The sequence below is a fragment of the Alternaria incomplexa genome (genome assembly GCF_024043165.1).
Source record: "Alternaria incomplexa strain BMP 0042 chromosome Unknown scaffold_1, whole genome shotgun sequence".
NCBI classification, from domain to species: domain Eukaryota; kingdom Fungi; phylum Ascomycota; class Dothideomycetes; order Pleosporales; family Pleosporaceae; genus Alternaria; species Alternaria incomplexa.
Window position 1 is genome coordinate 3,561,526 of NW_026249850.1, and position 21,149 is coordinate 3,582,674.

Genomic DNA, 21,149 nt, shown 5'->3' on the forward strand with positions numbered 1-21,149 from the left:
ATCCGACAGCCTCTCAGAAAGAATGCTTCAAGACCTGGTACTCTTACGCGCTTCGTCAGGGTGAAGTCACGAAGACTTCCCCGAAAGTTATCGAGGAGCACGGAAAACATCTCAAAGAGATCAAGGAAGCGGCGCCAGGTGGGCGAACGTATCTTTGAGCTGGTATGTTTCTTAGCCTGCACAAAAGCTTGCAACTGGCTTACTGACACGCTTAGACAGGATTTCGAAAAGTGTTTCAGATTTGCCTTCGCACGAACTGGCGTCATCAGTCACCTTGAGAGTGTTTGGTTTTGTTATAATAGCAGTGTGCTGATAATAGTTCGATCTTAATCCTTTCTTTTTGCGTTACACCGACTCCTTTCGAGACAATTATGTCTCCCCTAGCGATTCGCAACTAGTTTGACGCTTTAATCCACAATCTGTCTCTATAACTTCGTCGTGTGGGCCTGTATCTCATTTATCACCGTAGTTTGCGAAGTCGCCGATCGTTACTAAATCTAGGCCCACTGTGGATACTAGCGCGCGACTGCGTCTTTTGACGCCGTACGCGATCTCATACACGCTTTTACCCTCATGCTACCATCTCTTTGTCTTCCTGCGCTGCACATGAATTGTTGACTTTTTCGATAACCAAACCAAACAGCGAATCTCTGCATCAAGGTCAGGCGTCTAACAAGTTGCGCACTTCCCTTCACTCGCCTTGTCCTAGCCGCTGCTTGCAGCTTGCCCAGGTGGCACGCTCATAGCAATCACCAAGCTGCGCTACAAACGGCATCCCATAACACGACTTCAGTGGCATATCCAGGCGCTGTAGTCATTGTGAACACTGGATCATATATATGCGCTTCGCCGCATACCTACCGTTTCACTGCTCTGACAATCGATTTTATGCTCCAACGGCGAAGCATGCATTCCAAACACGCCTCTATCTCCAACTTAATCTCTGGACATGATGGCTGCTATGATACCATCCCTTCCTAACCTTGGAAGACTGCAACCCCACTACGAAGGTTGTAAGCAGTACTCCCATGCGCATCGGCGCTCCTAGAAGATCTATCAAGATGTCACGACGCTTACACCTCGGTTGCATGGCCGGCTCACCTTCACCTTCACTATATCTCATCTGAACGATGAAATGGCGCGCTATTGTGCCATCACAAGGTGCGAAATCTCTGACCGGCGACCGCAACTACCAATAAGAGCTTCAGGATAACGCATGTGAAACGTGTGTGTGTGTACTGCGAGAGAGAGGCGCGCGACCTTTCAACCATGAGGGTGAAATCTCGTCCCAGCCACTTTCAAAAACCTCCGTTACTCACTTCTACAAATTCAAACCCACCGGGAGCCGCAGCTTTCTCCTTCTCAACTGCAACTCCCACATCCGCTGCCTGATCAGGACCAGTCTCAACTACAGCGCATATACACCGTCGCCCGCGATACAGTTTCCAAACCCGGAGGAAAAACCAACATCTACGAAAAGATGAGCGCTACTCACCTTGCCTCCGTATATATCCCAGGACAGCTTCGACGCCTCGACGACCTGCCGCCCGAGCTGATTGTTATGATCGCGAGGAATACGAATGACGCCTCCGACATCTCATCGCTACGTCGCGTGAACAAGTTCCTGAGCGCGGCCATCCCCGCATGGGTTATCTCCGAGACGACTTTCTACATAATGCCTATGTCTAGTAGCATCTGGAGGATGGCACAAGCAGTGCAGATCCAGAGCACCAACCCTAGCTGCAACCTAGGACGTGTTCCGGCGGTAATCTTCGAGAACGTATGGCCGACACCGCCTGATGAGTTTGGCCTTCATGCAGAACTCACGGATCACGATGACTGGGAGGCCGACAGTGACGATGAGCTGCCGCCAAATTCGAACACCTATCTCCACTTCATAGATGGGTGCCATGAAGAGCGCGACTCTGCCCAGTTACGCGACTCCCTGGCACACTCACTGGGAAACTTTCATGGCGTCAAGGAAATGATCCACGTTCCCGGTTTCCACAATTCTCGACCAGCACAGGAGCGACCCTCCCGTGAGGAGCTCCTTCAGACAGTGCTGCTATATAACGACCACGATCCGGAGGATTTCGAGGACGAGATGTGGACTCGCCGACGCATGATGTTCGAGCCATATCAAGGAATCCTCGATCAAGCTTGCGCTAAGATGTTCGATCACGCTGTTGATGCCGTTCTCCGCAACCCGATGCGGAAAAACAAACTGAAAGTCTATATCGAAACGCATTCAATCTGCGCACTGGGGGATGTCGATCCAAGCGCGTCACCAATACCCGCCAGTCAGCTCGGAGATGTACTTGCGATAAAGTACATTGGTCGTTGGATGTCAACACTGGATGCCATGGTCTTCGACTTGGAGGTTCTGCACAATCAGAAGATCAACACAGCATCGCACTACGCGGGTATAACGCATCTCTCGATCAGCGGAGATGGACTGGGCAACGAGGGTTCAGTACACATGGGGCTCTTGGGCGGCCCATCGCACTCTCCAGACTGGTCACGCTTGGAGACACTACACCTCGACGATACTCAGCAGAACGACCAGTCTGCTGCTTTCCTTCGCCAGCAGAAGTGTAATCTCGAACTCCAAAACGTTTACTGGCTCGGAGGTTCGATCCAACGTTTTTCCAAAGGCTCGTCACTTCGAGATGTCAAGGCTTCCGGTATCTTCGCCATTGAGGAGATCAAGGGGCATGCCAAGGGCGTCTGGATTGTGGCAAGCAATCACAGGGAAGCCAACGAGATTGCGGTAAAGAATGCTGGGTATTGCAAGCCAGTGGCATTAGACTATGCCGTCCCCTTCGTCTCGCCAAGCGATGTTCAGCGGTACATGGTGAAGGGAGGTGTCTTGCCGTTCAGCAAGGCGAATGTATGGGCAAAAGACTGGAAGTTGTAGAGTTTCATACGTCTGTTGCAACTTCGTCGTTCTTGTCGCATCGCCGCACACGGCCACGCAAGCGCTAGGTGTCGCAATTATTTGTCACCGTTTGAGCAGATGGTTCTTATTCGACAATGGATTTCTAGGCACTCGCGAGTAAAGTTGGTATGCTAAAGTTGCCTTAACCCATGTCTGATGGCTCGGTGCGTCGCATGAGGTGTGGGCGGAGGATCGACTTGGATTAGATTGCAATTTAAGCCAGTGAAAGTGTATTCGTGAGCACTTTTCGAGGTGAACCTTCACGGGCCAAAAACCCCGGATATGTCGAGAAAACAAAGCGTGAAGCACCAGACTTTGAAGATGCCCAGGTATGGCGCCCCACGGGCGGCTGGACGTCATTGGGCCGAGGTCCTGGCAGCGCGTCATGCAGGTACCCACAGAGGCGGGGTACGCCTACTCACCCCAAAAGGGTGTCGTATCCCGAAATCCCGAATAGCATACACATCTTCTGGAATCAAGTAGATCATTAATCATTGCTTACCACATAGAGGCTACGATCGTACAACGTAGGATCTACTTTGCTCGTTGTTACTTAAACCTACTTTTTTTCCTCCCAAGAATTCGCCATCACAGCAATACATCCACAACGCACTTCATCTACACCACACGAAACAGCATACTACTATCCTACGCAAGAAATGGCGCCTCCATCTTTCCGTGACCTTCTTGGCATGCCCGCCTCTACGGCTTCGACTAGCGACTCTGCCCTTCTCATCATTGACGCCCAAAATGAATATGTAAGTAATAACCCATAGCTATCGAGCGGTCGGCATGCTTTCCCCCTAAATCTTGCAAGACAACTGCTGCCAGTTCATCGGCAAGGTTGATTGTTGCATTGAATGCAGCGATCTATTGCTGAACGTTCAATCTCCTTCTTGCCCACACTGGCTCTCTCCCCGCCCGCCGCATCGCTCTAGGGCTAACTCTACCGACTAGTCATCCGGCGCACTTACCGTAACAAATGCCGCAGCAAGCGGAAAGGTTATCGCCGACCTTCTCGACAAGTACCGCAAAGCAAACGGCAAGATCATCCACATCCTGCACCAGACACCCGAAGGCGCACCCGTCTTCACGCCTGGCACTGACCTGGCGGAAGAGTTCAAGGAGGTCAAAGCACAGGTACGCTGGCCACTAGGACATCTTAGGAGAAAGTGTCACTAACTGCTGATCAGGACGGAGAAGAGAAGATCTGGAAAAACTACCCCGGATCCTTTGAACAGACGTCTCTGCATGAGACATTAGAGAAGATGGGTGTTAAGAAGCTTGTCCTGACTGGTTACATGGCACACGTCTGCGTGTCTACAACTGCACGTGAGGCTTTCCAGAAGGGATACGAAGTCGTTCTGGTAGAGGATGCCATCGGCGATCGTGATATACCTGGTGTTAAGGGCGACGAGGTCACCAGGGTGGCGCTGGCAGAGCTAGCGGATGTGTTTGGCACAGTTGTCAAGAGCGCTGATATTAAGTAGACGAGCAAGAGCCATAGATTGAGACGATTGATCATATGCAATGACTGTAATAGAAATGCAATATCGCATCTCAAGCGCCGACACCCCTCAGTACAGTGACGGTATGCACGTACCTCACCGTCCCACCCTCAACCCTTATCTCATGACTGTCCGGCCAAGCTCCTAAGCTATCGAACTGGCAACTGACCTGCACACTACCGATACTCTCATCGATAACGTATCGCCTCATGCCATTCGCTTTCTGACTCCCTCCGTGCGGAAGACTCGCTCCACAAGGGTTGGTATACATGCTTCCCTCCACCCTCTCACATTGAGTACCCCAGGGTATAGTGTCGGCAGCAGTAGCATTCGTCCACATGTCGAGGTAGGCGTCACCGACAGACTTGAGGAGAGCACGTGAGGGTCGCGAGGCGGTGGGAAGGGTAGACCACGATTCGGCGCGGATGTAGGAAAGGGTCTTCTTCGCGTCGAAGAATAGGTCGCCGGTTGTGGCCGCTACGGTATCGATGGAGCTGATGGTCGACGTGTCGTTGTTCAGATGGCGGATCTGGGTGCTAACTACGTAGGGTTTGTTCGCAGAAGCGCTGATCCACATTGTGTAGCTGGCGCATGCTTCGATGTCGGTGGATGAGCGGTTGAGGTCGATGACGAAGGACGTTGAGAGAAGACCAGTCGCAATGTTGGAAGCCTTGTTGTTTTGCAGATATGTGAAGTTCGTGGGCGCGAGGCTGAGACTGCTAGGAGAGCCCGCAACCTGAGCCGCTAGATAGGAGTCTGCGGCTGCAAGAAGACCTTCGCGCGTGCATTCGGCCGATGATTGAGTAGCTGAGAGTACTCCAGCTGTAGCCGTCAGCCATAGATGAGACGAGAAGTGCATTCTGTCAGATGTGATGAAGACTACCCGTAAAGTATCGAGACCTTGACATGACCAGATAAAGGATTTATGTATCATTCCAGACATCATCGCATTCGCGTAGACTGCCGAAAATCTCAAGAGAGTAATGCCGTTGTGGCGGATAATTGTCGTCTGTCTAGGATGTCAATCTAAACCAATGGCTCTTAGTGGTACGCTCAAAGCGAGTTAATGTGCTTGTATTGTTTTTTATACCTGCCGTTATGATCTATCCGGCAGTCTGGCATTTGCCGTCTTCGAGTATCCGAGCTGGACAGCGTATTGATAGTCTTGTATTGACCCTCTGAAGCAGGTATGATGCAAGGCATTTTGCCTTGTTCGTGAATGAGCTCTGCTTAATCGCTTCCACGTTTCGCAAGATGTGCGGCTGTTTTCAGTCTTCGTTCAGCCTTCGTTCTAAGGTTGTTCAAAGTAGCTCATCTTGGATAATTTTGGGAGAAGCCCCATGGTGTCTGATATGGCGAACGTGAGCTGTAGTGTCGCGATCATGCCAGGTTCATAGTAGTCTCACTCCTGCACAGGATGCTTCAATAAGACAAGCATCGGCAGGCGCGGCGGGCTTGAAGTCATCCTCGAGATTATTCCTGTACAAGCCAATGGCGATGATATTGGATGGCTCAGAGTCGCGTGGGTTTCTGAGGTTTACCGACAAGTCCGTACAATTGATAGTGCAACGGGAGGAGAGGCGCGCAGCCCCGCGCGACATGGACGCGTCGCAATCCGCCAAGCCTCCAGGAACGCGCTAACGGCGGCCAGTGAGCATCATCATTCGCAAGTCATGCTGGTATCCTTCTACAATTCAGGTATGCGTTCAATGTCCTTGTCATTCTAAATCGATACAAGGATGCTAACTTCATAAAGCACATAGAATTAAGATGGCTCGAATGGCCCCACCTACGCAATGCCATCAGCGCGCGTTACCTCTTCCTCCGCCCCAGCCAGCGAGAGCCCATATGCCCTTGACCAGCGCATCCTCTCCGTCGTGACCTCGCAGACTCATCCGATTCTTTTCCAGCTGATGCCTTCGTAACTCGTCGTATACCCCCACCAAAGCCTCCTTGAGCTCGTCGCCCGGCTTACCCTTCCAAGCCGCCCCTCCACCACCAATCTTCGTACAACAGCGCTCAACCACAAGGTTCATGATTTCAAGACGCTTGGTGGGATATGGACTCGGTGCAGGGAAGTGAGCGATGCTCTGGCTTATGAAGACGGTATAGAGGTGCAGCAAGGGGAAGTAAGGCGACTCGATCTGTTGAGAGGCTTCGATGATGTAGCGCCACGATAGGTCTACTTCGCCGATAGGTAGACAGGCATTTGCGCGCCAGACTAGTCTGTTTGCGCGTGGGTTCTTGGTCAGCCACTTTGGTAGCACAGCACCTGCGCTGGCCATCAAACGTGCAAGCCGAACCAACGGGATCGCGAGACCAGTCGCTATGTTGGGGCGGCCCAGGGAGTCCCAAGATGCGGCCACGAGATTGTAGCAATCCAAAAGAGAGTCTGGCCGCCGATCATCGGGCGCGTTAGTGCGATGTGCAGTGTTAATCAGGGCCGGGATGATGGCTTGGTCGAGAATGGAGGTTACTGTGAAGGCACCGGTGGGCTCTCGCTGCCAAAGTATCTCCAGGCCAGACCATATCTTCATCATGAAAGCATGGAGGCGTTCGGGCGGCTGGTCGCATATTGCTTTCCAGATTGAGGCAACATCGAAGGTTGCGCGTGGGTTTGGTTTGGGGACCACGACGTAACGGCAAGTTGGACAAGCATTTGAGTTTCCCCTACCCTCCTTCAGCCACTTCATGATGCACTCATGACCGAAGATATGCTTGCAAGGCAGCGCCGCAGGCTGATGGGTCGCGCTGAAGTGCTCGGTGCAGATGTTGCAAGTGTCTGCGGGATGCAGTTGCGTGTTGAGGAAGTTGTCCATGCCTGCTTGAACGAGGGCTGCAAGTTGGTAGAGACTGAGTCGAGCAGCTGGCAACTCAGAGCTTGCAGTCGATAGACATGTTCGTGGAAATGCATCAGGTGGGTGAATCTGTTTGCAGTGAACGAGCGATTGTGAAGGAACAAAGGCATGTAAGTTTGCGACTTCACGCCTCTGTCGTGTGAATTTGAGATTGAATACAAGAAGCTAACTCATAAGAAGACACTGGAAACAGCTTCCGACTTCAGAAGAGAACTTTGTCGTGAAGGGAAATCTGGTCGCATGCACTGCGAACCTGGTCGGCCATTCTACCATCGGTGGCAGGATTAAACGTGAAGAGCCATGTGGGCTTCTTCCATAAACGCCGCAATGTCTCTGGGGCCTCTGAGGACAATGTGGCGTCAGTCACGGCTTCCATCGCCATGCAGGGTGCTTCCACTCAAGGTTCGCAATCTCGTCATCTGATAATGATGCGAGCTCTGTATGAGCTTCTAGCTGCCTCCTGTCCCTCTTCCTGTTGTCGCGGGTCATCCAGAGCTTAGTGAAAACCGCCACGACGGTCCATGTCACTGCGCAACCCAAGTTGATCCCATTTCCAATGGCATAACGGGGAGAGTCGCCAGGTAGATAAGTCCAACTGGCGATCAGGGCGCCAACGTATCCAAAGAAGACGTTGGTTCCAATGGCAATGCTGCGTGCAGAGTCAGAAAGCACGTTTGCGCTGACTTGTGCGTTCGTCATGGCAGCCAACGAGAAGCATGTTGATGCGCAAAGGAAGATAGCCGCATATCGAACATTTGCGTTCATCGTCGCAAGGAACATCGCATACCCAGCAATTACAAAAGGACCCGTGAGTGCAATGAGCGTCTGTCGCGAGTTCATTTGCCAGCTCACGGTCGTGATCAGAATAGTGCAGACCACACCCAGAACGTACGGCGGCACTGTCAAGAGCTGCTGTTGGACGACGGTGCGAGCTGGGTAAATGGTACGAACGATCGTCGGCAAGAAGAACGAAATGGCTATGACAGTTATGCTGTCAAGCAGGAAGATGAACGATATCGCAAGCGTGATTGGGTTGGAGAAGCCGCGTCGAAGCCTCAAGGTATCGATCTTGTCGAGCAATTCGGTCTGATTGAGACGCTCGGATTTTATCCTGCCAACTATCATCCGTATCTCATCATCGGTCATCCAGCGTGCAGTGTCCGGGCGGTCAGTCAGTGTGAAAAAGGCCACGACAGAAAGGCACATGGTGACGATGCCTTCGATCGCAAAGATCCTTTTGACTGTTATTCAGGGACTTGCAGCATACAGGCTGTTTGCTTACATTTGCCAACCATCGAAGAAACCGACGGAGCTCAAGTTCAGGATAGCCGAAGCGATCATGCCACCGAAAGCTCCCGCGAGAGGGGCCATGGACAACCACAGCCCAAGACGAAAGGTCAATTCCGACCTTTTGTACCATCGTGAGAGGTAGTAAACGCATCCAGGCATTACGCCGGCCTCGAAGATACCAAGCAGGAATCGAACAGCACACGCCTGAGCGCGCGTTCGCACGAAAGCTGTCGCGATAGACATTGCACCGAAGCCAAACGAAGTCATCGGCAGAAACCATCCAGGGCCTGCTGCTATATCAGAGTTGAGCAAAGAGGTCTAGTCATTGTGCGTACCGATCAATTTGCAGCAAAGCGTTGCTGGCATCTCGAAGACTATGTATGACACGTAAAACGCCGATAATACGACGTTGTAGTCATATCCCTCCAGGTTGAGATCCTCCTCCATGCCAGCTATACGGGCGTTGCCTGTTGCGATCAGTCCGTGGGTATAAACAAGCCATGCGCAAAATGGCCTTACCGATGTTCGTTCGATCGATGAAACACAAGAGATACAGTACAATGACGGTAGGCAGGACGCATAGGTCGACTTTCATCAGTAGCTTCCTTTCCTGACTGCTTGTCACATTGTTCGAATTCGGCTCATCGTGGCCTGCGTCGACCTCAAAGGTCATCTCACCGGCGTGCTCCCGGTCCATGATTGCAGATTTGAGAGTAAGTTTCAACGCGAAAAGCGACTTGAGAAACGGCGCTGACACGCTTACAAAGGTGGGGTACTAGCTTCCGGATGAATCGATCCTGGCTTGCATGGTATCCATGTCTGACAGCGGGTGGCAGCAACTCCAGCTGCAGTCTGCGGTCGTACGAACTGGGTGCTAGCCGCAAACGGACTAGTGTTTGAACAACGAGACATCTACGACTGCGCAGCAAACGTCCATGTCTTTGTCACTAACATTTGCCCATACCACAACACTAAATCCAATCCAGAATGTCAAGCCTACGACAATTCATTCCCACAAGCAACAAAAGAAGCTTCGCCACAGGCCCCAGCTCGAGGCGCGCAACTATCGCAATCAAGCCTGGTCGATGGATGTTCACTCGGCAGCGATCCAGATCCTAAAACCCCAATCGCTTTCACACACTGTTTGTGGAATTTCAAAGAAGACTTCGCGCACCCACCAAATTGAGCGGGTGTCAGTTCATTTCCTTGACAATTCAACTGTACATAGCCATTAAACCAACTACCCGGCGCCCGAGCTCAGCCTCGACCTTAGTTGGACCGACCAAAATCTCACTCTGCTTACGTCATCTCTAGAGTTCTCGGCTGAGCCGCGACCCCGTTCTCAAAATGCCACGCAGGGTGAAAAAGTCCCATGTCTTTGCGACAAAGTCTCGACCGAAGCGATCAAACACTGCTCCGAAGCAGAAGCGACACTGGCCATCCAATACACCGCCTACCCTCGAACCCTCCTTCGATACAGAAGAACCAAAAGAATCGTGTGAAAGCAGAAGATCGTCGACAGTATGCTCTGAAGTCTCAAGTCGTGATGGCCTATTCCCCGAATCGTCTACGATGGCCACGACCCCTTCGATGAGTGTAGAACTACCGAAAGTCTCTGCAGTATCGAGCTCTCAATGTGTTGTTTCCAAAAGCGCTCTTTGCAGTACCGCCTGCCCTTCATCCTCTGGTTGCGCGAGCGATATACCCGCAGTTCCGGAACAGGAGTCACGCCCACATGAGCCCGAAGCTGCTACCTCAGAGATCGAAAACGTTACGGAACACGCCGCAGAGAATTCAGACAAACGAAAGCTCTCGAAACCCCCAATAGACCGCCTAGGCGACAACAAGCATACAACATTAGAGCCGATGAACCCGTCTTCCATGCGCCGCACGAGAAGCACTTTCAAGTCGCTAGGCCCGAGCATAATATTCAACTCGCTCTTCGGTGGTAGAGACGATCTTGTGTCGACTCCTATCCCATCCTCCCGTCAGCCTCCTACGGCCAGACCTGCAAAATCGGAAGTTGAACAGGTTCCAGCATACGCGACAACTACACACGCTGCGTGGTTCAGTAGCCCGGCCAACAAAGTTGTACGTGGTGTACCGATGGGTATCTCGCGAAGCGTCGCCGAACTGCAGCGTATTGCGCGGCCCACGACTCCTGTGCTGGATTTCGCGACGTCGGCATCCGCTCTTTCAGCGCATCAGTAATATTCGACTGGCAGCGTCGCACTAACTTTGGTCGCACCTCCTACAATGATATTTTCTGCGTTTGATCTTCGGGTTTGGTACGCTGAAGCATTACGAGTGCCGTGAGTGGCTCGCTATTGAGGGTCTTCGCCAGAACATGAGAACCATGGTTGTGCATTTGAGTCAACACATGAGATATTTTTCAATAAAAGACCACGTCTCCGAACATTGTTTCCTTTCAATAAACTCATTCCCAAATACCAAGCCTACTCTCAAACAAAATCCCAAAAGTTACATCTAAATCACAAGCGCATCCAAACCACGCCCGCGCCCAGACCCACATACCATCCACCATGTCAGGCATCTTCAGCACGCTCATGGCCTACTTCAGGATCACACCAGAGAAGCCAACCTTCCGTATCACCGCACTCGTCGCGCCCGCAACGTCACAACAATACTTCTCCGACTCCAGTTTCTCACACGCCGATCTGATTGGCATCAACGAAACCATCACGTTCGATGTCGACTGCGATGCAATCCCCAAAAGCATTCGCTGCAGCTGCCTAGCCTCGGGACGCGAATGCAAAGCAGAGTACCTGAGGGAGCACTACGTTATAGAATGGGCAGTGGGGAGCATCATGGAGAACGAAGAGGTGGAGATTGGAGGAGAAATTGTACGCAGAGAGAAAAGGGGACGGCCTAAGATTTGGGAGGGTTGGTGCAAGGATGGTGGGATGGTTTATTTGAGCCCTACGGAAAGGCTGAGGTGTATCGAGGGCTATGATGAGCATGTGAGGGAGGAAAGGGAGAGCGACCGGTTGAAGAAGGCGAACTCGTTTTAGTTGGGACGGATTTTGGTTGTTCATGCCAAAACCTTTTACAACCCGATATCCCGGAGGGTTGTGAATGCGCAAGCGGAATATTCACGGTACCGCTAGCGCAGCACCAAACATCAATCGATCAATTCCCATTGTCTTACACAACGCGTTCGTTTGTCGCCCATAGCGCTCTTCACACCGTGATTCACACCCTGAGTCACATGCGAACACTGACCACCAAGTCATTGTTTATAAACCGCACACATTCACACAGCCGCTTCTTCCCTATCATTCTCCGTACCAGATCTGCCGATATTGCGCCACTGTCTCGCGCAAAGCTTCCAGTCTCTTTTGATCGCTCATACACTCTCGTAGTCAGTCAAACTACACGCAAATTCGGCAATGTCGGGGGCGTCGGGTGCCTTTGATTATCTAGGAGAGTTCGGCCGGAGCGACGCGATGTACACCCTGACAGTCAAAGAACCACCTAGACCACCGTCGCGCTGGTTGCCCAGCATATTCAACAACAAACCATCCACAAAGAAAAACCTTGTGGCTTCCGGTCACAAACTGTCTGCATCCGATAACAATCCCAATCTCGATAATTTCGTACTCGATGACATCAAAAACCTGCCCACGAAGGTTGTCGTCATACAAAGTGCATTGTTCCCATGGAGTAGGAGGTGTCAGCATGTTGAGGAGGAGTATCAGTGTAAGGAAGGTTGTTACTTTCTCGAGAAGGGTGGGGATGTGAAAAGATTCACGTGCGATGAGGAAGACTGCGAGGGACACGTATACACTGGTCCAGTCTTGAAGGATGTTGAAGGAAAGAGCTGCTTTGACAATGAAACGGGAAAAGGAAAGATATGCTTTGGTAAGAAGGGGGAGAGAATGGTGTGCGTAACGAAGCCCCCAAAGCCTCCAAAGCCAACTTCCTAGACAGCATCTGTATATTAGTGATACAAGAAGTGAGGATATAAATCAGAGTGGTATTATAAGCATAAGTATTGAATGACGATACGTAGATGCATAAAGGGTATTCGCTAAGCCAGAACTCGTTCGAAATGCGCAGATGAAAGCGACTATCTCGCTACTAAACCTTTACAAGAAGAAAGCGGCAACAGCGGCACCAAGACCAGCCAGAGCTGGGACTTGAACCATGTGGGCAGCGCCAGTGGCTACTTCCTCAGGACCGCTGGAGGTAGCAGAAGCTCCAGAGCTAGCAGCAGGTTCCGAGCCAGTGCTTGCCGCTGCGTCAGAGTCGGATTTGGTAGCAGTGGCAGATCCAGAAGCTGCGGATGTGACAGTGGAACGGGACGCTGTTACGGAAGCGCTGCCGGCCGATACTGATGCGGCCGCTGTGGCACTGGGAAGGGAGTCACCGCCCTCGGTGATGACGACGGCGAACAGGTCGAAGTAGCCTTCGGGGAACACTGTACTGAAGGAGAGAGCGGCATCCACACCGTCCGGGCAGAGGGAGGAAGCGTATTCTGGGTCAGCGCATAGAGAGCTCATTTCGGATTCGAGGCCAATGGTAGTTTGGGTGCAGGTTGCCTCCGCTTCGTCGGTGTTCTGGCGCGAGCATGCGCCGGAGACGGTCACCGTCACGCCGTAGTGGTCATTGGAGGCGTCATATTCATAGTAGGTGTTGCCTCCGACAGTGATGGTCGAAGGGACATCGGCCTAGTCGCAACAGATCAGTGAATGTTATCGATGATTTCAACTCGTTGTTACGCACCAGTGAGTCGTCGAGGGTAATACCCTGCACAGCCACAGACATGATAGTGCGGTCGTTGTCAACGCTGACCACAGAACCCTCGTACGAAATGCCCATATCGCCTAGACCGGGCATCCAGACCTGAGCGGTCGTTTGAGCCGCAGCGTAAGAGGCGAAAAGCGCCACGGAGAGGATCTTAGACATCTTGCGGTGTTGATTGAGACGAGCAATGTGGGGTATAGTAACAAGTATTAGATTAGAGTCTTGAAAAAGATTGGCAACGAACGACAGGCAGTAACGAGTGATGCTTGGCGATGAAGAAAAGGTTCGTCGAGTATGGGATATCTAGTCTACTTATTGGGGAGATTCGGAGGCTGATCGCTTAACTGACAGCGCATGATGCGGCACGCCTAACCGGGCGGCGCAGGCCCCCTAAAGACCACCAAGCCGCTTTTCTAGGCACACCGGCATCTCATATGGTCTAGCTGCGTCTATTCGTGCGACTGTTGCCTGGAAGAAATTGCGCGCAAATCCTCCGCAATTTTCGTCGAGTCAAGCCGAGTATGCTGTGGAGTGACGTCGATATTGCTTGGTGATGCGCACGCGAAGCCTTGAGTTAGAGCTGCCAAATTCTCGTACTCAGTCAGTAAGATGGTCTGCTGTTGTATGCTTGCCATTTTCAAAGACACTTCGTCTTCACGCGTGACCTCGATGCAATGGTGATGATTCGTGTATGAGCTAGGCTTGACAGACGGGAGAGTTTGTGGCTTGCAGCATGGCCCATGCATGTTTCGGTGCTCTCTGAGCCAGTCCATGGGTAGCGACCTTACGGGACCGCAAGCGAGGGCACATTTGTATGCCAGCCCTATGCAAGCTCTAGTTGTTCGGGAAGGCCGCAATTTCCAAAGTGCGCGATTTGGGAGAGATTTTGCGAGGTGGAGTTCTGGGATGAAGTGGGAGAAGCGGATGCGTCAAGCGCTGCTGACATAACACGAGCTCAGGATTGTCAGAATGGTGGGCAGGCGTCTTCACGAGCTTTCTGGTCGTGTGCATCGTCACACAACACATCCAACCCTTCGTACGATAACGCGCATTGTGGAACTAAGTGTGCATTACAAATTGTGTAAATTAAGGGAACAATCAAGGGTATCGCGCTCGCAAAAGCAATACAACGCAGCACAAACGCCAGGCCTGCCACACAACCGTCTCAGCCATACCCGCCGGATGTGACCAGCTCTTCCAGCCCACCAAAACCCCGAGTCACCACCACCGTCACACGGTGTACCACTCTGCCTTCACGTGCCCCTTCGATATTACCACCCCGTCGACGCGCATAGGTATTGGGCTCGAGGTCGTTTGGGAGACCGTAGTGTGGCATCGGCCTCATCCTCCATCAGTCGCGGATCATAGTATTCCCAGCCATCTCAGGCGTCGTTCTGGTAGTATTGAGCTCCACGGCGCATACCACTCGAAAAGTTGTAGTCATCGTCGTCGTCGTCCCTCGCGCGAAGGAGATCCTTGGACCAGCCCTGGAAGGGCTTCTTGAGCATCGACTTCAGAGACGAAGAAGTCGCAAGTGCATGATGCATGCTCGGTGAGGATGAGCGTTCAACTGGCGCCGTCACGGAAGAGCTGCGGCTCGATGGCTTGGATGTTTGCGCCACCATGTTGAGGGTATTGGGATTGAGTGTGAGATTGGATATTTGAAGGAATTGGAGACTTGTAGGTTCGGAACGAGAGAGAGAATGATTGCTAACGTTCGCTTGCTTTGACAGATACGCTCCCCCGAACTGTCGGTCTGGCGCCTCACTATATACTTCTCCTATCGCAAAGTCGAAACGCATCGCTCCCAACAATTGTTCCGCCGAGTCATCACCGAAAACCTCATACCGAAAGACTGCATACCTTGATAAGAAGGACCCACTGCAGTCTTGCATTTTCAAGACTGTAATTACGATCATTGGTCAAGAAGCATGTTTTCATGATCTAGCCTGAGTAAAGCATTGCACATGTGGCGAATCGGGTACAACTCGGACTTTCGGAGGCGGTCGGCGGCTGAAATCGGGACACTTCGGAATGCACGAGACATAAGAAACCGCCAAGCAACCGGACGATCACAAGCTTGTCAAGACAACATGACCAAGTGGGAATGGCAGAATGATATTTTCTAGTCTTGGAAGTTTTGCCTTCTTGTACCAGAATCCAAGACAGGACTGCGACAAAGACCTATGGTCAGAAAACTGTCTGGCGATGACCCGCGACCACTTGAACAGGCATGTTCAGCACAGGGTCACAATAGCTGCCAGCGCTGCTGATATTGACAAGGCTATTAGATAGTGGACTTTAATTTGCTGCGCATGCGCGGTGTTGTCCACAATAACGCTCCGCATCGCAAACCGGTCATTCAGTCTCATCCCTTCCTGCCCTGAATCTATTCAGAGCTGTCCTGGCTTCGTTCATTTGAATCATTTCTGCCTCGTTTTGCTCTCTAAGAATTGCCAACATCTCAAATAGTTCGTTGATTTGTCTAGCGAGTGATTCTGATTCTTCCAAGAACAACTCCCTCCATGGACCGGGACTAGAAACGATGAGCGTGGTGCGACACATCGGGCAGGTTGCATTTGCGTTTCTGCGCAGCTTTGCGTGCATCCAGGCGTATAGGCAGAGCTTGTGGAAAATGTGGGGTAAGGGACAGGTTTTCGTCTGGACTACACCAGTGCGCGTGATGGAGGATGCGTGCTCGATAATTTCCGGTGGATCGGCCATGTCATCAGCCCTGCAAATGTCGCATACGCTGCCATGCTCAACATAGTGGTCGTCTTTGAGATTGTCCACACTTGCGTCGAAGAACGCGTCAAGGCGCGCATCAATTGTGATGTTGTTGGCCATACTAAGGAGCCTTTAGGTTGAGATGTGCGCGGCGTGGTGTGTCAGGAATTTGAGTTGAGAGTAAAGTGATCGTAGCTAACCATTGAGTAGAAAGAAGGGTTGTGCTCAGGAGCCAACCTTGACGGAGCTGATGTACAGTGATTAGCACCTCTGCGACTGTACCCTTCGACACCATTTCACTTGCGCCAAACCTTCTGGCAATAACGCGAGCACCAAGAAAGTCATGACGATCTAATTTCTAACCATAACAGCTCCAAGAAAAGTGAGAGAAGAGTTCAATTGATCACAAAACAAAAGGTCTCCCATCATAAAGGTACAATTCAAGCGTCGTCTTCGGCCTCCATCGTATCAGGATCGAGGCTTTATCCCTGCCTTTTGTAACTCCAAGGTACGCTGCTCTTCTAAGAAATGAACGTGCTCTTCTCCTGACCGACACCGCTCTTCTCCCGCACGAAGCAGCTCTTCTTGCAACAGAGTCCTCCGACTCGACCTTAATCGATCGAGCCCTTCATTCAATTTTCGGGAGAGTTTGTTGCAATCTGGTAATTAATTCATAGATCACGCGCTGTCGAGCAACAGCGTTTGCTCTTTCAAGTTGCGATCCTTCTCGTTCGAGAGCATCTCCTGGCGTATGCGTCGTATTAAATGCGGGGGGCGGGGTTGGCTCGTCGTCTCTAGATTGCGTCTGGGTCATCGTAGTACTATGGGATGGCGATGATGAACTATGGGCTTCCGAAGTTCGCGCACACGCAATAGCCTTTGGATTGAAGACGAGCAAGCCGCGGCACATTGGGCAGTTGCCATGAAGACGATGTTCCCTTTGCTCCTGGAGCCACTTTACGAGACACCTCTCGTGGAAGACATGTCGGCAAACGGCGGTGCGAATGATTGATGTTGGCGATATAGCGCGGAGGTTGGCTTCGCTGTTTGAGACTGTTGCTGACGCCTCATCGAGCCCGCAATCGGATGTCTCGTCGTTGAAGCAGATGTCGCAGGAGGCTTCGTGTTGTTTGTAGTAGTCATCTTGGAGGCCGTCGGCTTCTAATCTGAGTATGTGGGTGTGGTTGCGAGGAGTAGGCATTTTGAGTTTCCGGGAAAAGAGACGATGATGAGAAGGTCAGAAATTCGAGGAATACGAACACACAATATATAGCATCTGTTCCAGGATGCTGCTCTTCATTAGGAATACTGTAAGCACATCCGTGGTTGTGCCAACTCAACTACGGTCGACGCTGCGCACGTGCCTCTATCCGCGAAGATGTTAGAAATCGGAGTACTAGCGGACCAAATAACATAACGGGCGTATACAATCAGCTATAGATTCTGTGTCTGACCTCGTAGCTTTTTTTGCGGCCAAAGTTAGGTCAACGTATTAGTATGACCACAACTCGTTGTCGCATTGGCGTCATGGTCAACAGAAAGACAGTGCGCGATTCGGAGTCACAGCAACATCAATACAGCAACTTCACACCGGTAGCGAGCAACCTTAACACCAAATCTCCCGTCGGTTAATTCTTTTATCCTCACGTTGTTCGCCTTTTCCTTTGACGACTGCAACTAGAGTTACCATACTGAGTTTGAAAGTCACGTTGATCGAGTCACTGTTATGCCGCCTCAACATGACTCTGCACACAAATTCTGGGACAGGTACGTACTTTTGTGACTCAAATCACTCGTATGATGAGTACAGAAGCGGCCCTCAAGACTACGCCCCTCTTTCAATTTCCTCCTCATAACAACATCCATTTCTGTCTCTCCGCGAACTCTCAGCGGCTTTGCTACTCTCACTCCAATTCTACCATACCAATCATCGCTTCAGAACTACAAGTCCCATCGGAATCGACCCAGTGATATGAGCCGTTCAAACGATTTTACAATACCTTGCTTGCCAACGCGGCCCGTATCTAGCGCCTCCTCCGCGCACGAAAGCAAAGGTCCTACTATCAGAGCGCTGATATGCCCACCTGCTACGAAGAACTCGCGTGCATTACAACCAGACCAATCGATTGTGGAACATCCTACAGAGACGACATCGCCCATCCCTTTCATGGAATTCGGCGAGGTTGACAAGAAGTCACGCTGCAGCCACCTGCAAAAGAATCAAGATTGTGACAGTCGGTGCTATTTGTTGATATACACGAGCACAAACCCTTGGGCAAAGAATGGCGAGGACTCACAGGTGTGGGGTGGTGTAATCAAAGGGTGCAAACTACGTACCAAGGATATGGAAATCGATAAAAGCTACGTCATCTGCGTCGAGGGATACGTCGAAGAAGCGAAACGATTTACCAATGTCAAACCATTCAAAGAACGGATAGCTCAACCAGAGGACATACCAGAGCCCATTTACAACGGGGAGCTTTTGGGTCGACATAGTTTTGCATGGAAAGGAGATAGCGGAATGTTCAGGTAGCTTGACAAATACAGAAGGTTCGTCACGTACCCTTTGTCTCCGGACCTACCATCAAGCGGTAGAGTAGGATGAATCAAGATATTGTTGGACTCGATGTGCGCCTAATGAGCCGGTTTAATCGCATTGACACTTGTCTAACATTGTCGCAATCATGTCGGCTTGATGATTGATGAGCGAATGACTGTTCAAGACCGGGGTCGACCCATGAGTAAACGAAGCAAGTATGCCTGAAATAGGTATGACTGATGAGCTGGTCGGGTTCATAAAAGGATAATATGTATGTGATAGACAATGTGTCTACGTCGTCGACGACCAAGTTAGATAACTATGACAGTAACCGAAATCTTTCAACGTCAACGGGTGTCAGCGAAAGGAATGGAGAGCAGGCTATCGTTGTGTTGTAATTCTCCAGCTCAAACATCCCCTCGATATGTCTTATACGTCTCCTTAAACGTCCCATGAAACCCAAAGCTCATCGGCCCCGCCATCTCAGCTCTTCCCATCTCCGTCAAGTCCTTCGCGTTGAGCACGAGCAAGTAGCTCTTCTCCGCATAGCCGTCCAAGACCACACTCAACAGTATGCCATCGTCTTCTTCCACACCTTCAGGGTCAGCGATGAAGATCGCTTCGCCAGGCGTGTGACCATCAACTTCCCAGTAGATGGCTTCCTGAGTCTTGTTGTCAAACTTGACAAGGCCGTCGAAGAACGAAGACCGGAGACGGTCGGCACATCCATATGTGTAGCGATGGCGCTTGGTCAGGTATGCCGGGTTCAGCGTGGGCAGCTCCATCGACTTGAACTTGTCGGCCTGAAAGAGAAGCTCAGCGGGCATCGTAGCAGGAACACCAGCGTTGACGCTCGGAAGGCGGAACTGCGCCTGCATCGGAAGGCACAGCCTGCGCTTCTCACCCTCATAGTCAGGCGTGTCGATGGAAGAGATGATGTTGTCGTAGTAGAAGCGCTTGACGATGTCTAGGTTCTCAAACATGCTGAGCTCGGTGATGATGTCGGTCTTGCTAGGATCAGAAGCTGATGGCTCTTCCCAGGCGTTGATGCTGTGGAAGCAGAAGAAAGGCATGCTTTCGTACGTTGCTACAAGTCCCTTGCCTTCGCGGCGGTCGACAACGTACCATGTTGCTTTGGAGTTGGGGTCGAAGGGCGCGATAGAGTCGACAACGTTCTTGTGGTACATGAGCGAAACGCCACCCCATGTGATGTGACTGTTCCAGACACAGAGAATGACGTAGTTCTCAGTCAAGAACAGCGAGTGAATGTATGCAGGCGTGCCATGGAAAGTAGCGAGTATGTCTGTCTCGCCAGATGCTGCCGAGACGCGGAAGATGCGGTAAGTACTCTTGTATCCAAAGTCGAGATTGAAGTTGTACATATCACCCGTCTGGGGGTCAGACTTGGCGTGGGCGGCAGAGAAAGGCCCTTTCAACTCCGGGTGAAGGCGTTCTTGACGTGCATAACCGCGCGGTTCCAACGTCTCTGGGTCGATCTCCTTGATGGCACTAGAATCTGTTCGGGCATGAAGAGTCTCAATGCCACTGGTGTGACCGTTGGCAGTCGGTTTCGCGCCTTTGTTGAGTTTGTCACTTCCTGCCATATTTATGGAGAGCGTGACACCGACATTGCGCTCATTCTGTGATGCCTGGAACATACTCATGACCTACAGCGATGGGCGTACGAAGTCAGTGTATGTCTCACGTGCATCTCGTACAGTCAGGACTTACCTTCCAGAAGAAGCTCTCGCATGGATCACGCTTTGCAGCAAACGTGGTACTGTCCAATTTTCCGGTCGTACGAACAATCTCAAGGTACTCATCCACCGTGCGTCGCGAACGGTATGTAACCTTCGCTGGGCCGTCCGCGTCGGGAAAGTCGATCTGGAAACGATGGACACATGAGAATCCATCAAACCAATGTCTTGCTGCCCAGATCTTGCCGTCGTTCGTCTTCGCCTTGTAGCCGAGCGGACCTGTCCGATAAAGTACACCTGCAGCATGCCTTGGGATGGTGCCTTTGACGGTGAGCTCCACGGGCTCGTGCTCTTCGTAGTCCGTGTCGAAGCCTGCCGTGTTGGGCCAGACATCCGTTGTTGCGACGACCATACTGATGTTCGATTGACCAATTATACGGCGCGTAATATGTGGTGACCCAGCAGCAAGGTGCCTTAATATGCCGGAGACGAGAGATGTACGTCGCGTGAGGTAGAGATGGGCCAATCGTATGGCTTGGGGAGTGGCAATGATACGAGTCAGACAAGCGTCGACAGAGGAATGTGTTGAGTCGGGGATAGATTGTAGCCAAGTTGAAGTCGAAGCCAAAGCTGCAAGAGTATAGTAATCATAATGCGGAATTGGCCAGAGATATAAAGGCAATCCAATCCCCTGCATCGTACACATGTTGGACGGCCAGACCTGTGGACAATCGGCCCATGCCTTCCGCACGTATCGTCAAGCGGTGGTATCGCAGTCCATTCCCCATAGCGATGTTACACTTAGCAGCCGTGCCCTCGGAGGGC

At 51.5% G+C, this 21,149-nt stretch overlaps 7 protein-coding genes across 7 annotated transcripts; 3 read left to right on the forward strand and 4 right to left on the reverse strand.

The window, feature by feature from the left end:
- Positions 1-1,480: 1,480 nt before the first annotated feature.
- Positions 1,481-2,917, forward strand: J4E90_001273 (uncharacterized protein; the record flags this gene model as incomplete). The annotated part of the gene is made up of 1 exon (XM_051430862.1): positions 1,481-2,917. One exon carries the CDS (start codon positions 1,481-1,483, stop codon positions 2,915-2,917), a length of 1,437 nt encoding a protein of 478 aa, XP_051296349.1.
- A 680-nt stretch (positions 2,918-3,597) lies between these two features.
- Positions 3,598-4,428, forward strand: J4E90_001274 (uncharacterized protein; the record flags this gene model as incomplete). The annotated part of the gene is made up of 3 exons (XM_051430863.1): positions 3,598-3,696; positions 3,896-4,078; positions 4,132-4,428. 3 exons carry the CDS (start codon positions 3,598-3,600, stop codon positions 4,426-4,428), a joined length of 579 nt encoding a protein of 192 aa, XP_051296350.1.
- A 70-nt stretch (positions 4,429-4,498) lies between these two features.
- J4E90_001275 (uncharacterized protein) lies at positions 4,499-5,305 on the reverse strand (the record flags this gene model as incomplete). Its single annotated transcript, XM_051430864.1, has 1 exon — positions 4,499-5,305. The coding sequence occupies one exon, from the start codon at positions 5,303-5,305 to the stop codon at positions 4,499-4,501; it is 807 nt and encodes a 268-aa protein (XP_051296351.1).
- Positions 5,306-6,248: 943 nt separating this feature from the next.
- Positions 6,249-7,414, reverse strand: J4E90_001276 (uncharacterized protein; the record flags this gene model as incomplete). Its single annotated transcript, XM_051430865.1, has 2 exons — positions 6,249-7,326; positions 7,407-7,414. The coding sequence occupies 2 exons, from the start codon at positions 7,412-7,414 to the stop codon at positions 6,249-6,251; spliced, it is 1,086 nt and encodes a 361-aa protein (XP_051296352.1).
- A 3,723-nt stretch (positions 7,415-11,137) lies between these two features.
- J4E90_001277 (uncharacterized protein) lies at positions 11,138-11,626 on the forward strand (the record flags this gene model as incomplete). Its single annotated transcript, XM_051430866.1, has 1 exon — positions 11,138-11,626. One exon carries the CDS (start codon positions 11,138-11,140, stop codon positions 11,624-11,626), a length of 489 nt encoding a protein of 162 aa, XP_051296353.1.
- A 1,077-nt stretch (positions 11,627-12,703) lies between these two features.
- Positions 12,704-13,523, reverse strand: J4E90_001278 (uncharacterized protein; the record flags this gene model as incomplete). Its single annotated transcript, XM_051430867.1, has 2 exons — positions 12,704-13,285; positions 13,341-13,523. The coding sequence occupies 2 exons, from the start codon at positions 13,521-13,523 to the stop codon at positions 12,704-12,706; spliced, it is 765 nt and encodes a 254-aa protein (XP_051296354.1).
- A 5,511-nt stretch (positions 13,524-19,034) lies between these two features.
- On the reverse strand, positions 19,035-20,736 carry J4E90_001279 (uncharacterized protein; the record flags this gene model as incomplete). The annotated part of the gene is made up of 2 exons (XM_051430868.1): positions 19,035-20,294; positions 20,359-20,736. 2 exons carry the CDS (start codon positions 20,734-20,736, stop codon positions 19,035-19,037), a joined length of 1,638 nt encoding a protein of 545 aa, XP_051296355.1.
- Between the last annotated feature and the right edge of the window lie 413 nt (positions 20,737-21,149).